Raw genomic sequence first — 17,542 nt, 5'->3', positions numbered from 1 at the left:
TGTTTTATTTGCTATGTCTTGCAGAAACTGAAGTAGGAGACCAGAAAGAAAGACATAGGTGGGCTTAAAACACAGAAGAAAATACTTTAGGAATTTAAACACAGTTCTTGTGTGCATCCACAAGACATCGTAAGGACCAAAGGCACCATGTGGTTTAAAAATCAGCAAGTCACAGGCAGAGAAAAAGATTCATCAAAGGCTCTAAAATATACTGATGCAACTTCTGAGTCAGACAGTATTTCAAACAGCAAATTCCTAGAGAACATGAGAGTAGCCACTACCTGCTTGCCTGATGCTGTTTCCATGAAGTCTCACATCAGGTCACCACCCCATGACCATTCCCCTAGAGGACTGGTCTGAACACCTTCCAGACCAGAAAGACCTCAGCATACACAGGCACAACAGGTAAGAGCCTGGGACCCGAAACTTGAACTCAGGGGGTTGCAGCCCAAGAAAACGCAGAATCATAATGAGGCTCAGCATCTCAAGGAGAGGAAACTGCAGTGGTGGAGCAGAATAAACAACGACAGCACAATGTCAACTTCTTTGACAAGGACGGAAGCTAATGAGGAGCACTGTGGCTAGAGGTAGAAGGACCTGAAAGCACATTTTCATTTTCTGGCTGGGTGCTAAAGCCATTACCAAGACATTCTATGGCTTCTTGAGGTCTTAAGTAGCAAAAAAATAAGACACTGAAGGAAGCAATACAACAAAAACATATCAAGAAACATGGGTGAAAAAACATGCACCAAACTATCCTCTTTTGACCACTCACTTATGGTTCTATGAAAGGTTGGTTTGCATCCTGTAAGACCAGGAATTTGGTAAAGGCCATGCTGGGATCTCTTACAAATTTTCAGTGGTGATATGCCTTGCCACTGTTCTGTGCACTGGAAAAGTGAAAAAAATTGGAGAGCATGATCATTTATAAGGCCTTCGACTCCCCAGTCTACCATTAGGGTTCGGCCTGTTGTGAGCAAGGAGTTGGATTAGGGACATGCAAACATCCCTCACTGCCTTTATGTGAATCGAAAATGTTTGGTACCTGCTACCCACCCCTGCTGTACAAGTGGGCTCAGTAACAAAAAACATGGATGTGGCTGGAAATGCAAACTAAAAAAACAAAAAACTCATGATGAATACAGACCACTAGCACAAGCTGGGTTTGGGCACCAGAGACAGGGATGCAGAGCACAGACAAAAACTGTGCACTGGAACCAGAATGCAGATCCAGTCAGCCAGCTGGTGTACATTGCATCAACACCCCACTTCCAAAGGCAGCTCTTAACAGGACCTGGACACATGACAGTCACACACGACCTGAACAGAGGCAGCTCAATCTGCACTCAGCCCTGGGAGACTAAACAGGGACTAGTGCTTACGTGAAGAAGATTCAGCCACAGCAAAAGGCATAGCAGAGATATTGTGAGATGATTGAACAGGGACGGGGGAAAGAGAGTGAGAAAAATTTCCAGGGAAAGTGAACAAATGGTAACAGCCAACCTACCCATAGGGAGAGGGGGAAACGTGGGATAGGGAAGGATGCCAACACGGAGTCAAGAGGTTAAGCGACATTGCAAGGGAGATTGAGGCAACTAGGAAACCTAGGAGAGGAGAAACACTAATGAAATCTGAGAATGAGGAAAAGGGAAGGCCAAGCAATGGTAATGGGAATACGAACAGAAAGAAATGTGGCGCACCAAAGAGGCAAAGGTGGTGAGAGCAACAGCAGAGAACTGGGGAAGGGAAAACTAGACGGCAAGTGAGGCTCAGCATAGGCATTAACGTTCTTTCACCAAGCAAAGAATCTGACAGAGGACTGAGATAAGTAAAAACCAAAAGACATCTCTGACCAGCAGTGTGGGTGAGCAGGACAAAGCAGTAGCATTTCCCTTCCTTTCAGACTGCAAAAGCAGCCAGTTGTTTTGCATGCACTACAGCAGTCTCAGAACAGCACATGTTGGTCTCAGTGCCGCTGGGCTGGATGGGAGATAAAGGGGAAAATAAAGGCCAGAAAATACACAGCAAATACTATTCTCTGCACACACTTGCTGCTCCAGCAGTGAGAGAAAAACAAGCTTGTGAGGTTGAGGTATGAAGAAGCAGGTGCCTGATGGAACAAGAAGGGGCAGTGCTTCCTGCTTAAGACCCCAGCCTTGACTACTGCAGCAGTCAGATCGTTAAGTGGTGAAAAAATGTAACATGACTTCACTGACTGCAGAGGGCCAGAAGATGAAAAAAAGTGCGTCACTGACCTCTAAACCTGAGCAAGAAAAAAGAGAGCTTTTGGCACACAGAGGCTCTTCTGCTGGCTCACTGAACTGAAGCCTGGGGCTACAGCAAAATGAGGTCCTTTAAGCTTCATCTGCATGCGAGCTATCAATAAAGCAAAACCCGGGTCAAAAGGGGAGGCAGAAACAGAGAGATAGTCTAATCTATCTTTTGAAAAGCAGTGGGCTTATACCTTTATTATACAAAATACTTTACAATTAAAAAACATTTTCCCCGATAGAATCATATACAGATATTTATAATTAACAAGATTCAGTTACACACAAGATGGGAACTTTTGCACAAAGGAAAACAATGACAGATGAGCAAGAGAAAATTAAGACTTGACCCCTTTCCCCACCATATTTTGGGAGAGGTTACATTTTAGACTTTTATTCCTATCACCTTCTCTCAAGCATGAACTCTGGGATATCCCTTTACCCTGACAAGTACCACGTCCCTGGTATCAGTACAATACTCTTGTCTTAAAAGGTTCATGAAGAGACACTGAGAAAGTAGCATCTAGCTGTACCATGAAGTTACCAGTGGCCAGAAAAGGGGACTACTGCCCCAGTTTTCTCTAGCAACCCACATATGCACACATGCAAGTACATACATAGGGAAGCATGCTCAAACCCCACCATTTTTCACCCTTTCGGGTGAAACAGCAATCTCACCCCTCCAAAGCAGCTTGAACTTGAGAGGCGCCCTTGCAGGCAGTCTGCAGAACGGCTCTCATAGTCAAAGTCTCACAGTCAAGCTGGGCAGTACTGCAAATGCAGTCTGGCAAGAGGGCAGGACGCTGCTGTCTTCCCCACTTTGATCATCTGTGAATCAGCAGTGTCAGTTGTCATGGAAGTGATAACGTGAACCATTCAGAAATGCTCAGGCCACAACAGACAGGTTGGGGAAGTTGCACACTTTGCCGGGGGGTACTTAAAAATAAACAGTTGCCAATGATCTGCCCTACCAGGGCAAAGATCTGTGTGAACTCTTGTGAATTTTCTCCCTAAGAAAGGTCATTCATTGCTGGGCTAGGCAACCACTGCATTCACAGGGGAGCCTATCCCAGAGTCACTGCTGGAGGCCAAATGCCTGCAGCAGTGTGGGCAGGTCACGGGCATCAGCTGCCCCATACAGGTCACTCTGGCCCAGCATGGAGAGGGCCATGCGCAGGGTGCTCCAGATGTTGTCAGACATAGCTCCTTGCTGCCCCCGTGGACCTCGGCTCTTCTGCTGCATGTGCAAAGCCTCCAGGAAGTGCTCCACAGCCTCACTGTCAACAGGAGAACATACATATCTTTACTGGAAAAGATGGTACATCTCACACTCCCTTCCCCATTTGCTTCTAAAGTATTTCCCCTCCAAAAGTTTCCTCCTCTTTACTAGATCCTACCCTGCTCCAGAACCAGAGGTCCCCCTGTTCCCTCTAGAAGAATCAGGAGTCCAGATGGCCTCTACTCCACCTGTAACTGCATGACACTTGGATCTCTGGGCAGAGTCCACACACTCGCTCTGCTCCCCTATGCCAAGAGAAGGCTGCGGGCAGTGTGACTCTGCCCTCATAACACATGGCAGTCTGTCTCCCACAAACACACACAAACTGGTGGGTGACAGCAGAGCTGCCCATCCTGTGCTCACCGGTGGGCACCTAAGTTGATGCAGCTGATGCCCAGGTTGTAGCGAGAGCGGATATATCCCGGCTGGAGTTCCAGTGCCCGACGATACGCGGCCACAGCTTCTTCACTCCGATTCCCATTGGCCAGAGTGGCACCCAGCTTGTTCCACAGAAGGTGGTCCTGGAGAAAGGGGCACAGAGAAAGGGTTGAGATGAACTGGATCTCTGTAAGCTCCAAGCCAACCCCTCCTTCCCCATACATCTGTTTTATTCCTCCACTCCAAATATGCACCTCTCGTACATGCAGCACCTCCACTCAAAACCTCACCCACAAACCTCCAAGTGCCTCCAGCATCCCCCAGTCCACCCCTCTTTCTTACATTGGGGCGCACACTGAGTGCGGCACTGAAGCAATCCACAGCCTTCTCGTACTCGCCACTGAGGTTGAAAAGGACACCCAGGCCACACTGGACATCAGGATCCACAGTTGAGGGGTTGCTGCGCACAGCTGCTAAGAACAGCTCTTTCACCTCCATGAACAGCGAGCTGGAAAAACACAGAACAGGATATTGGTGTACTGTGGAGAGAGTTGGACTCAGGCTGCTCGCTCTGCTCCTGCCTGGACTAGTCTGAGCCCTCCAAGAAGTCTTCCAGCTGAAGGTTGGAATTTGTAACCATAACTCACTCAGAGAGCAGGGAACTCAGGACACGCTTGGAAGGCCCCAGGTTGGTCCCTGAGACACCCTCCTCTGGTTCCTTGTTCAGCAGGTGGGCATAGTCTGGTTTATGGCGCAGCCAGTCCCGCAGTGTCTCACACGCCTGCTTCTGCAGGGACTCATTGGTGAAGCTGACTGCTAAAGCCATAAGTGCTGTGAGGTTCCCAGGCTGCAGCTCCAGGCACCTACAGGACAAAGAAAGAGAAGTGAATGTGGAAATAAATCAGTGTAGGAGATACCCAGACACAGGAGGCAACACAATCAAGACAGAGCACCTCGTGAAAGCCACATGGCCCTTGTGGCACTACACACCCGGCAAGGAGTCACGCCCAGCAGCTCTGCTGCAACACTCACTGTCTGAGGGCGCTGATGGCCAAAAGCTCCTGTTCATTCTCCGCTTGGGTGGTTCCCAGATATTGCCAGGCCTGGGGAAGACATAGATGTACAAAGTCAGACTTACAGAGGAAAAAAAATCAGCCAATAAACCACAAACACAGAGATTAAATCCAGTATATTATCCTGCACAGTTTTAGAGTGCGATCAAATAGACCAAAGTATACACATTAGCCACAGGTGTAAGTTCCTCTCAAAAGATAGACAGATGTCATGTCACATAGGTCCTCAAAGACAATAAAATTGGCATTGTTATAGTGAACAGAAGTGAATGTCTACCTGGAAATCTATCATAAAGCAACTGTTGGTAGTTTTACACTTTTAGATCACAGAATCTCCACTTTTAACTTCTAACTGTGGTCAAACTGCAGAGGAAGGAGGAAAATGCAGATCTCCTATTTCCCAAGAACAAAATGGCATAGCAGCAGTGCTAATAATGAGACCCCCGAGGCAGGCAGTTGTATGTACTTGTGCAGTGGTCCACTAGCAAGTAGTAACCTTGGAGAGTTGACTTTCAGACCTGAAAGTAGAAGCACTGTTAATTTTACTGAATTTCCAATCATCACGACACCAGTACATGAAAATGACTTCCACCTCCAAGCAGCTAACACAAGGAATATTTAACTAGGCACTAAATCCAAAGTATCTGTTCACTTTATGTTGATAGCCACACCCCTGGCTCCAAAATAGGCTAGATAGTTGGCAGGATTGTCAGCATGATGTACCTGTTTTTTGAATGTAAGTCACAAAATGAGGTACCCACTGCCTCAAGGAAGAAATTTATTTCATTAGCAAAGACATAGAAACCCTGCAGAAGGCAATCTACTCCCTTCAATCTCTCATGCCTCACCATACACAGCTAGCTAGAATTCAAGCAGAGCTGACCAGTGATAACTGCAGCGTTCTGCCAGCAAAAGAGCTGATGAGATTCAAGGTAAAGTTGTGACTTGGACCAAAGCAAACATGACATTTCCTTCAGAGCAATTGTTCATGTCTATTTGATCACCGTACCATTTGTGAAGTCTTGACTTCTCCTGTGCTTTTTGCAGTCACAGTAGAAAAATTCACAATGTTAATACAGCTAGTCAGAATTGACCAAAGATTTCTTCCCTGAAGAATTCAGAATGTTTCCAGTAAAGCTAGCCAGAAATCAGAATGTTTCCAATACAGCTAGCCAGAAATGGCCCAAGATTTCTTCCCCTTAGGTTTCAACTACCTCTCCATCATGCTCAGCCTGCAGCCCACTGTGTATGAGAAAAAAGCAACAGTTCTAGAAGGGCATTAAAACCTTCTGACCACTTTAAAACTAGGGCAGATCTTCAAACCTTCTGATTACTTTTCACCTATTACCAGTACCCTAGAAAGTTAGATGGCTATTCCCAAAAGCCAACAACCTCTGTTCCAAAACATCACTCTCATTTAAGTCTCAGGGTAATCAAATTTTGTATGTCCAGTCATATATAATTAGCAGGGCTTGAACAAGACATGCTGAAAATTCAGCAGCCCTGGATCCTTGAGGCAGGCACTCCAGAAAGGCACCACATGAGTGCATTTGCATTCTTCCCAATAATATCCATGTCCTCTACCTCTGGAAAAATGCACACAGGCTATTCCATTTCTCAATTCATCCTGCAGAAGCTGAAGTGATTTATGGAAAAAAGTATTCACTGAACAAGGAGCTGGAACTCTGTCTTCAGTGTAAAAATCCTTCTTTGGCCCACAGCTTCAATTAAGACTGAAAACTCCCAACCCTTTTGGGTCACATCTTTTCCTAGCACCTAGCTAAAAGTCAGAACTCCAGTCTAATGAGCTTCTCAGAATTAGATTTTAATACAGATACAGAAAGCAGTGATCCACCATAAGCTCCTCCAAACTTACAATGCCAATAAAGACTTTCACAGAAACAACTTGAGAGAGGAGAACCCCTTGCCTTGGCTCCACACACAGTCTCATGTGCTCCAAAGACTTTACATAAGTCTGGGCCAGACGACTTTGTGCTTCCTGTAACTGACCTTAAGTCAGAAACCTTCTCCCTCAGAGGCTCCCTGAGGATTCACACACATCAGCTACAAACTCAGAGAGGCAAAAAAATGAGGTGTTTTCATACACCCTGCACAAGTCCTACCACTGAAGGGAGTTTTCTACACCTGCCCTGACAGCTCAGCCCGTTTTCTCTTCTGCCACTCACCTCCATATGGTCTGGCTTCTGTTGCACTGCAGCCTCAAAGAGCAGGACAGCATTGGGGAGGTCACCTTCCTCCAAGCGTTTCCGCCCCTCTTCAAATGCATCCGGGTGATCCCTCATGGGATTGTCTTCCTCAAACTGGTAACCCTAACAGGACAGACAGACACACAGAGGCTACAGCTAGAACACAGGCTTAGGAAGAAGAGCATTCTACAGCACAGCACAGTCTTGTTTTGCTGCACCGGGAATACTCAAGCTGCAGACTAGCCAGCACCTCATCCTCATTGCTAATTTGTAGCAGATCAGAGAACAAGGGTGGTTCTTCCTGTCTGCTCCATGCTGGAAAACCCCCCCCCAAACCAGACCTGGAATAAGTTGCTAGAGAGACAAAACATTTAGTATGGATCTTATTAGCTTGGAGGGGAACGGGGGAGAGGGGCAGGGATGGGGCCAGGGGACACAACACTTGAACTCATTGCAAAGAACCCCTGTATTCACTGGTATGTGGTGCTGGACAAGAACCAGACAACACTTGCAGACAAGCCCAAGTGAAAACGGTATTTAACCCCTAGCTGATGTTGGACAAGGGTGTAAGTGACAGCAAAGCATCAGTGTGAGAAGGAATCCCAGCAGCATTTAGGATCTGTGGAGCTCAGAGTGAGGCAGACACGCTGTCAGTCTCCCCAGGGCAGCCCACCACAGTGCTAGAGCTGAGAGATTCTGTTCTCCCTTACCTTGTCGTACGATGAGGAGTTGAAGTCTTCATATTCAGAGAGCCAAGGGTGAGCCTCCGCATCTCTCTTGGCCATCTCCTCACATTCTGCCTGGAGTTTGTCCCAGAACTCCACATCTGACTGAAGGGAGAACAAAGCATGACTAGAGTACCTCAGCCACCTCAGATCTATAGTCATGCCAGAGAACTCCCTCCTGGATGTTTCCAGCCCTCCTCAGAGCATGCAAAGGAGAGAGGTAACCCTACCATGGGCTCTCAGTTGGCACCCCAGCCCTCCTTCTCAGCCAGCTTTACCTCCACAGCAGCCTTTGCCTGCTCAAATTCCGTATCAAGAGTTGACATGTTCCCAGATCGCGCAAATTGATCCACCCAGGCATCGGATGCCCCCTGGGAGTTTGGAAACAGAAACACACCTTTCTTTTCAGAATTTGGCAACCTCAGGGCACATCCCAAAACAGCAGGAGAGTCTGTAATGACCCTTCCTCCCCATCAGTAAGATCTGATGGCCTATGAAGTGGAAACGAATTCATCTGAATCTCCTCTTCCTCACAGATGCTGTGGGAGATGAGAAAATTCGAACTGTCCAAATACATTCCCAGCTTCTGTCTAGACTCTGCTAAGAGCCCAACAGCCCCTCCCTTGTCTCCCTCAGCATTGCTGAGGGCTGGACTCGCCATTTTCCTTTGCTCCCAGACTGTGCACTGCGGCAAAATGCTTTCTTCCTTCAGAGCATACAGGCCTGGGGCTCCTACCTGCTGCTGTATAAACTCAGCTGCCCATTGCTCTGCCTGATCTTGGTCTCTGTGGGTCACCTGATTAGCTTCGATCGATACCCTCCCATCTCCGATCTGGCGGACAAACTTTAGGAACTGCGGCAGAGAAATGAAACAAGGGTGGAGCTGGGCAGATGCTGTGCCCACAAGCCCTCAGCCCATGCCCCCCTCCTTCACTAAGAGGGCTTCTCTCTGCAGAGTGAGTACAAAAGGTCCAGAAAGGTGGGAAGGACCGGACTTCACAAGAGTGGAGATGGATAATATCTAAAGGGGATTGTGAGGTTCAACTCCCAGGAATCAGGGAAGAAATGGAAACATGAGACAACAGGAGGCTTTATCCCTTTACTATCTTCACCCTTCTCAACTCTCCACACCCTTTATTCACAGTAATATAATTACTACTATTTATGCAATTACTAATTCACAGTAATAATTAATCTCAGCCCCAGTCAGATTTCTCACCTCAGTATTCTTGAGTTTCGGATCATCCACTTTGGAGAGGAAATCAGTAACAGTTTTCTTGAGGTCATCCTCAGGTTGATATTCCTCATACCTGGGTTCCAAGGCAGTAAAAGACAGAGAGAGTCTGATACCAGGCAACAGCGAACACTTTAACTAACAAGAATCTACACAATGGGGCAGACAACAGTATTGAGGGATACAATCCCTCCTCAAAGATTCTGGGTTTCTCCTATGTGATTCAGTACCATTATCCATCTGTAAAAATTCAAAATTACTACTACGTTAGTTGCAAAAGTGACTAACACCAATAGCAGCAGAATTAAACAATTAGAGTCAGCACAGTTCTGCAGAGCAGTCTGGATTCCTTGCCAAGCTCACATGCCATCAGACATTGCAAGTTTTAGCACTACCAGAAACAAGGTCATATATCCAGGAACAATGAAAGTAGGTCATGCCCACTGAAGAGGAAAACAGTGCCTTGGAAAAGCATCAGCTCTGCAGAGGATTGAGGGCTTACAGCAAAGACAACTCAATGTCTTGTCTGGCTTACAACAGGATAGGACCACTTCTAGGTGTTACCACTACATTCAGTCTTGGGGAAGTCTTTGGAACTGGTGGCAATAACTCGGGAATGTCCATTATTTCCAGAAAGCTATCAGAGAAGGCAAGAGCCAGGTGCAACGAGAATCCAAATATACAAAATTTTTGTAAGGAAAGACCTTAGAAGCCCAAATTGTTTGTGTTTTGCTCCTTTAACTGAAAAATTTGATTGTACTTAATAGGTACCTACAGAGAGATGATCCATCCTTAATCTACAATAAAAAAACACGTTAAAATAACATGCAGAAAGCTGAACCTAGAAATATGTCAAGGAAAGGCTGGAAGCTGTTTGTCAGATAGGACGAATTACATTATGAAAGTTTATAACAAGTAGAGACTAGCAAAATGCATCTGTTGCAGAAAAAAAGTTCCTGAACTGACTCTTGAAGTTACTTTAAGGGCTTTTGCATCAGGAATGAGATTAAGTTAGCCTACAGGATCAGTGTTTCTTCCTGGAACTAGAGAACAGAAAAGCTACACTCTCTTAAAAACTTCAGTTTGCAAGTGTTGTTTCCTCCTTTCTCTAAAACCAAAGGCCTGAGAACATTAGTCTAAGCTAAATGACTCAAAAGCATTCAAGCCATAGCAGATTTCTATCACCTTTCCAAACCTCACCCACCTAAGTGCCTAGCAGCAACAGCTAGCCTTGAGAAGTCACACTCACCATTTATCTGCCAAAGACTGATCTTCTGATTCCCCAAGCCACAGTTTCTCCTCTGACTGCTCTAGGTATTCTTCTGCCCACTTGGCAGGAGACACAGACAGTGGATCTGCAAAGGAAGAACAAGGAGAAGAGTAAGACAGGCAGACTACCACACCTCTGTTTATGCTCACTTCTTCTACTTTTGTTTATTCTGATCTAAAAATCAAGCCTTTGGTTCAGACAGTGAATTAATACAGATGCCACTGTGGTGACAATAAACTTACGATTTTCTACTTTAATATCACAACTTATTCATCTGCTCCCTGGGGGATACTATGTAGGTCAAGAAAATTAGCAATGCATTACAAGTCTCTGTCAAAAGCACAGCCTACAAGCACTAGGTTTTCATCAAAACTTTCTAAAAGACCTTTGCAACTTCTAATTTATATTCCCAGAAATGTAAAGAGTGAAGGTCCAAGAGTAGGGCTACCCAGCTTTCTACAGTGGCCACTCCTGGAGAAGAAAACAGCATCTACTTTATTCTTTTCCATAATTTCCAGATTAAGGCATGGATGGTAACAGGACCCTATTCCATACCCAGTTCTATACACAACACAGGATGGCTTTTCAAAGCTTAACCTTTGGGCCAGAAACACTCACTTTGCACATTTCCAGGCTGTAACACCCCTCTACCTTCATAAAACTGACAGAAAATATTTGGCCAAAGCACACTAAAGAATATTTACCTTTGTACCAAAGTCAAATTTAGCCTTATGAGAGGGAATTAGAAAACATGTAAATAAGAAGCAGTACAAGGCCATCTCCAACTTCCATCAGTTGAATCATAATTTTTATAAGAGCAATTGAAATACCATGCTTCTCCTAAATTCCCTAGAAACAAAAGTCCCTTACACCTAAATAAAAGCTTCCACACCACATTGTTCATAATTTGACTTAACCATAACACCATCACAAAGCAGCTCTCCTACCCTCCACCCCATTATAGCTGCTACAAGAAACACTCCTGGACCCAAAGCAATACTCCAATTTCACATTCAGTAGCTCTTCACTATACACAGGCGTGTGACTGAAATGGGATAGGACATCATCTTGACAGTAATTCCGAAAAAGGACACTTCACCTGTCACTTCAGCAATGAACTCCTGTGACCAGTCAGCCTCATTGTAATCTGAAGAGACATCACCAGCATTATCTGCAGCAGCCAAGAATTCCTGGGTCCAGTTTTCAGACAGTGCCAGGGCTGCCACACCTGGAGCTACATGAGGGAAAAAAAACCAGAAGTGAGGACTGGAGCACTCAAAGGCATAATTTATGTGTTCCAGGCCAGCCCTAACCACCTCTGACCTTTCTCTTTGTTAGAATAACATCACAGAAATATTTCACTTGGAAGGAGTCTCTGGAGGTTGCTAGAGTTCTCACAACAGGTTAACATGAAAGTTAACATGAAAGAGATGAGGTTGTTCCAGGCATTCATCAGGTAACTTCTGAATTTGTCCATGACTGGCAATTCCTCAGCCTCCCTAGATACCTGTTCCAGTACTAACTGCCTCCTCCAAGTGAAGAAATGTTTCCAAATACAGTCAGTTCTTCCTTCCACAAATTATGTCCATTACCCCTTGTCCTTCTCCTGACTATTCCAGTAAAGATCCTGACCATAGCTGCTGAAGACAGCAATAAAACATTCTGTCCCCTGCCCTTCAGACTCCTCTTCCCCAGATTAAAACGTCCAGTTCCCTCAGCCTTTCCTCTTACAACAGGGATTCCTGTCCCTGAATATTTCATTGATCTCTGATGAACTTGTTCCAGTAGATCAGTGTACTGGGAAGCCCAAATCCAGAAACAATACTCCAGATACAATCTCAGAAGAGCTCAACAGATGGGAACCACCCTGCTAGGAGCTTAACCATAACACCAAGATCTTTTCTAGTTCTCCACCTACTTCAGCTCCCCTCACCTCGCTGAGGGGCCTGTCGGAAGCTTGACTGTTCAATCTCTTGCATCTCAGCCAACAGGTCATCCATCTTAAAGGTCTGGGGTGCACGGGACAGCAAAGGGGCATTCTGAGCTTGCAGAAACTCTCCAACCAGCTGCCAAAGACAGAGACGGATTACAAACATTGCACAGAAGATCAACAGGCAGAGAGCCATGGAGTGTGAAAGAATGGCTTGTCAGAAGAAAATATTAGCATCAGGTAAGGGGTAAAACAAGAAACAGTGTTGATGAGAAAAGCTTTAAGAAGATTAATCAAAAGCTATAAGGAGAGGAATCAAACTGTTCTTACCTCATCTTCGGTGGCTACTCCCAGTGGTTTGGATACCTGCAGGGAATAGTGGGCAACTGTGTCAACAGTTTTGATCCCTGGCCCCTCTTTACATACACACAGTGTGACCCAATTAGATTGTATCTTCCTCTTCCTTGAGGTTGTCAATGTAAACATTTTCTTGCACTAGCTGCCTGCTAAAGGAGCAGAAACACTTTGACTGATCCTGTCCAACCCCCTCCCACTACTGTGTGGCTTAGGGCATGTGACAGCAAGGCACACAGCTCAGCACAGCCACCAACATCCCTTGAGTGCCCACAAACGTGCCCTCACCCTACAGCGCTGCTTCGGGTGACTGCTGGGCCTTTTTCCAGAAAAAGCACAACAGGACACCAGCTGTACCGAGATCCCCTCGCCCTGCTCACTCCCAGCCCCCGGCAGGACCCAGAGCCAGCCCAGCAAGCAGAGCAGTACTCACGGCGGCGGCTTCGGGCGCCCCGGGAGGCCAGGCTAGAGGGCCCTGCAGCCCTTCCTGCCGCAGGGCCTTGTCCTGGGTGAAGTGCCCCGCCAGCTTCATCAGGGGGTTGGAGCCCCCGCACTCCGGCTCCACCAGCTCCCTCATGGCCATGGCGCCAGGCACGGAGGGAGAGAGGGTCGGCGTCGAACCGCGCCGCGCCTGCACCTGGCGCCGGGGCGGCACAGACAGCGGGTGAGCGCCGGGCGGAGCGACCGCCCGACCCCGACCCGGCTGCCACCCGCCAGCGCCGCCTCCCCCGCGGGCCCGGCCCGGGAGAGGACCCACCCACCCGCCTGCGCACCGGGACAGCAAGGCCGCGACCCGCGGCCCCCGGCCCGAGCTCCGCGGCCCTGCCTGTCCCCGGTCCCCGTCCCCCGGCCCGCTCCGCCCGGCGCCGCGCCCGGAGGGGCCGCGGGGCTCCCCCGCCCGCTCCGTACCTGGGGCCGCCGGGGCGCGCTCGGCTCGCGCGGCGGGGCGGGGCCAGCCTTAAAGGGACAGGCGCCCGAGAGCCTTAAAGGAGCTGAGTGCCGGGGTCGCCGCCCGCCGCCGGAACCCGTCCCCGCGGTGGTTACACGGCCGGCGGCCCCGCCGCGCACTGCTCCCGCAGCTCCGGAGGGGTGTGCCCCTCTGCTGGCCGTGAAACGGTGTGTATATGTATCTACCCCATTGTATTTGCAAATACACATAAATGTGTATGCACATATATATATATATATATATATATATTCAACGAGATGTGTATGGTGTGTATATATATACAAGAGATATATACATGTATGCACCGTACACATCTCGTTGTATTTGTGACTATACATAAATATATATATCCATATATACGTATTCAACGAGATGTATATGGTATATATGCGTAGATGAGCATATCCGGTATAAGTACATATTTGTCCGGCTGATGGATGGTATTTTACTGTTTTCTCTGGGATCACTAAAATGCTGCAGCTGGCAGCCACAGGTTGAGAGTGCATACATTTAGCTGAAAAGTATGTGATACCTTCAGATAAGCCATAGAAATATCAACTCCTTCCCAGCCTTGATCATTCTACATTCGCGGTTCCAAAGGATAAACCACCTGGAAAATCAGAGGTCATTTGTGTGTAGTATCTAAGAGAATGGGAAAAGCACCAAGAGGGGGGTACATGATGTGTGCTGCCTCCCGTGACATTAGGGTGCTAGAAATAAATTGTTTTCGGAATCAAATCCCATCTTCTTCTTTTCAAAGGAATATGCTCCTCTGCAGGGTCCTCTTCAAATTTGTCAGGTTCACTTCATCTGTCCAAAGAGTGACATCTGGTGCAGTTTTAGACACAATTCTTTGACAGTAGGTCTTCCTGCCTGCTCTCCTTACAGCTTTGACATGCATGTGGCATCTACAGCCGGTTCTGTGCTAGCAAGTAGTATGTATGGCTCAACAGCAGAAAACCTTTGAAGTTATAAGAATTGGGGCTGGAAATACAACATCCACACCAAACATCCTCGTGGAGCTTTACTTTGGACTATGTCTTCCTTGGCCTCATGGATGGTGCACCAATTAGTGGTTCATGTGCATGAGGTGTGCCCTATGTACAACTTAGCACCACCAAAAAGGAATCTTGTTTGCAGGACAAACCCCAGCCCAGCAAGTAGGGATTACTGGAAGATTCATTTTGAAAGCACACTTCTGGCATCCTGGAAGGTTAAAATAGGACTCACCTGCTATTAACAAATGCCAGTCCTATGTATGCTCAGTGTGATCAAGGGTTAGCAAGAGCACTTGAAGAGAGAGGGATGGAGAATGCCGTTGGGTGGAATCCCAAACTACTTTCAAGAAGAAGAGGTGGGCAACATTGCTCCTAAGTAAAACCAACAGACCACACAAAGGCATGGAGGAGGAGAGTGTAGGCATTGAGATAAGGCACGGACAGAAATCCAAAAGCCATCACAGACTGAGCAGGAAGGAAGACATGAAGTAGTTTTGATTTGTAAATATTTGCAACAAGGTTTTGGGGTATGCCTATGACACCAGCCTATGATACCATCTTGGCCTTCTGGTTCAGGACAGGGAAACACTGCTCTATAAAAAAAGCCCCCACAGCCTTCCTTCTGAAGGGCTGGATGGCCCTTTATCCCTTAGAGTCTCAAAAGACTTTGATGTAACTGGAAGGACCAGAAGTGGCAGTGCTGGCAGAGCATCCAGGATAACTACGGCTATAGTTGTTAGTGGATAAGTATCCTGCTGAAGGCAACAACTATTTCTGTTTGCAGGCAGAAAGAAAAGGGGCTGGTCTAAAGTCAACAGGAAAAGAAGTAGAGTCAATGCACCCCTGCTAGTGAAGTGTAAATAATTTGGCAGCAAGAACTAAAATGTCAGAGGGCCCCAATAACTCTTGGAGAGATGAGAGAAGCAAACAGTACGGCTCCTGAAAAGGCTGTTCCTGGCTGTGCATCCTTAACTGTTCTGAATACCAATACTCTGCTGAAGGTCCTGGGCCTGATGGAAACCAGTGACAAAATTGAGGTCTCTGTCTAATTATTCCCCATCTTAACTTTGTGAAATTCATTATTTCTTTCCATGTGCAAAACTTAGCACATGCTTTTATTAAATGGTGTTTTACATATTCAGGCTATTTGTCCCATTGATCAAGGTTATTTGTATACAAATTTTCTATACCAAAACCTTTACTACCCCTCTCAGGTTAATGCTGTCTGCAAATTTTAATAGACACAATTTTCTACTCCACTGTATAAATTACTGAAAAAGCCCCACTAATAGCACACTGAAAACAGATCTCTGCAGGACTCCTTAATACTTCTTTCCAGATAGACAGCACAGCATCAAAAACGAATCTTAGAATTTTCCAGTCAGCATTGGACTCTCCCAACAGTGATTTCAGTAGATACAGTTTCCCATGTTCCCTAATGGGCTTGTTAGGCTGTGAGACGAAAGAGAGTAAAAATTCTACTGAAATAAAAAAATTAACATCTATTGTTACTTCCTTGACCACAAGGACAAGTCTGCCATGAAAGATTGGTTTAACTTGAGCTCTTCTTTTTGCAAATGGAAAACCTGAGTTGTCTACATAATATTTATGTGTTCCAATATCACAGGGGAAGGCAGTAAAATGATGCTGGCTAGCCAGTAATTAATCATATTTTCTTTCTTTAAATGGTCAATATATTTTGCCTTTTCCAGTCTTCTGAACCTCTCTGTTGTCTAGATATCTCAAAGATAATGGCCAGTGGGCCATTCTCAAGTTCTCCAGCCATCATAGGATGAAGTTCATCAGCCCTAATTGGTCTGAAAACCTTGACTTTGCCCAAGTGCTTAGTAATCTAGAATGACATTTTTCCCCACTTGCAGCTGATACTATTTACAATATCCACCTAGCCACCACCACAGTGAAGACAAGTGAAAAATGCTTGGAGCTTCTAGGTATCTTTGACCAGTTTCCAGTTTCACAGAGCAGAAAGCCAGTCTTTTTACTGGTCTTCCCCTCATTGCCCGGGTACTGACAGGCACTATTCATGAGCTGATAGTTCTGTTCTTTTCCACCACAGATAAGGTACTAATTTCCTTTTCAAAGTAACTTTGTACTTAACTGGACTCAGTTGTCATGCCTCCCTTAATTCCTTCTCCTCCAAACTAAAGGCTGCAATTTTTTTCAATCCTTCTGCTTGAGTGGCCAAGTTAGTTATTCCCTTCTGTGGATTCATTTCCCACATTTGTCTCTGTTGTATCATCGTGGTACCCAAACTGGGCAGTCAGTCCTGTGTCACTCAGTGCTGTGAGTGAAGTCACAGCAGGACAGAGCTGTTCTGACAGCTTGTTTTATCTGACCTACAGGCTATCCTCCTAAACACATAAATTGATCTGATGTGTGCCTTTTTGGCAACAGCATCATGTTGATGTACGTTCTGCTTTTTTTAAGGAATATGGTATTCAATGAACTCTGATGTGCTCTGAAACTGTGCATTTGAAAAAACAACAGAGGATCTTTTACCCGTGAATATTCCTTGACTTTCTCACACCGATCCTCCGAACTTCAGTCATGGGTCTAATTTATTTAGAGATTTGGGGGTTTTTGTGGAGAGCGTTGGCCCATTTTCATGTGAACCCAAACATCCGAAGAAGCATCCGTGGTCCCATGAGCGAGGACGAGCGTCAGGAGCGACTTTGCTCTGCTCGTGGACCCCTTCTTTCCTGTGATCAAAAAAACCAGTTTGCCTTGGCTCCCCTACTTGCAAAACAAAGTCGGGTTTGTTTAAGTTTTGGGGTCGGCTTGGAGGCTTGAGGGGGTTGTTAGTTTGTTTTTAATGGAAGCGCCTTGAGCGGCCAGGCCAGAGGAGCTGCGCATC

The 17,542-nt window shown here is 46.4% G+C and overlaps 1 protein-coding gene across 4 annotated transcripts; it reads right to left on the bottom strand.

The window, feature by feature from the left end:
* Nucleotides 1-2,436: 2,436 nt before the first annotated feature.
* PEX5 (peroxisomal biogenesis factor 5) lies at nt 2,437-13,650 on the bottom strand. 4 transcript variants are annotated; one of them, XM_014884161.2, is made up of 16 exons: nt 13,630-13,648; nt 13,154-13,357; nt 12,697-12,732; nt 12,370-12,502; nt 11,536-11,670; nt 10,416-10,521; nt 9,152-9,242; nt 8,669-8,785; nt 8,211-8,303; nt 7,918-8,037; nt 7,187-7,330; nt 4,960-5,030; nt 4,575-4,790; nt 4,270-4,435; nt 3,913-4,070; nt 2,437-3,547 (listed from the first exon to the last, which is right to left on the bottom strand). In XM_014884161.2, the coding sequence occupies exons 2-16, from the start codon at nt 13,301-13,303 to the stop codon at nt 3,346-3,348; spliced, it is 1,938 nt and encodes a 645-aa protein (XP_014739647.1). In that variant the 5' UTR covers nt 13,304-13,357; nt 13,630-13,648; the 3' UTR covers nt 2,437-3,345. The 4 variants fall into 4 exon arrangements, 3 of the variants coding, with proteins under 3 accessions (XP_014739647.1, XP_014739649.1, XP_014739648.1); XR_015801249.1 differs by lacking the exon at nt 13,630-13,648 and adding an exon at nt 3,668-3,810 and having other exon boundaries at nt 3,410-3,547; nt 13,154-13,393; XM_014884163.2 differs by lacking the exon at nt 8,669-8,785 and having other exon boundaries at nt 13,630-13,650.
* Between the last annotated feature and the right edge of the window lie 3,892 nt (nt 13,651-17,542).

This window comes from Sturnus vulgaris, chromosome 2 (genome assembly GCF_052056855.1).
Source record: "Sturnus vulgaris isolate bStuVul1 chromosome 2, bStuVul1.hap1, whole genome shotgun sequence".
Lineage (NCBI taxonomy): Eukaryota > Metazoa > Chordata > Aves > Passeriformes > Sturnidae > Sturnus > Sturnus vulgaris.
Note: the sequence above shows the minus strand (reverse complement) of the source record. Positions and strands in the feature narration are given on the sequence as shown.

Excerpts from the sequence above, each read along its gene's own strand:
- PEX5 (XM_014884161.2), bottom strand. The coding sequence starts at position 13,303 with ATGGCCATGAGGGAGCTGGTGGAGCCGGAGTGCGGGGGCTCCAACCCC. Across the intron at positions 9,243-10,415 it reads CAGTCTTTGGCAGATAAATG|GTATGAGGAATATCAACCTG; the intron begins GTGAGTGTGACT and ends CTTGGAACCCAG. Across the intron at positions 4,436-4,574 it reads CTGAGTTCCCTGCTCTCTGA|CTCGCTGTTCATGGAGGTGA; the intron begins GTGAGTTATGGT and ends GTGTTTTTCCAG.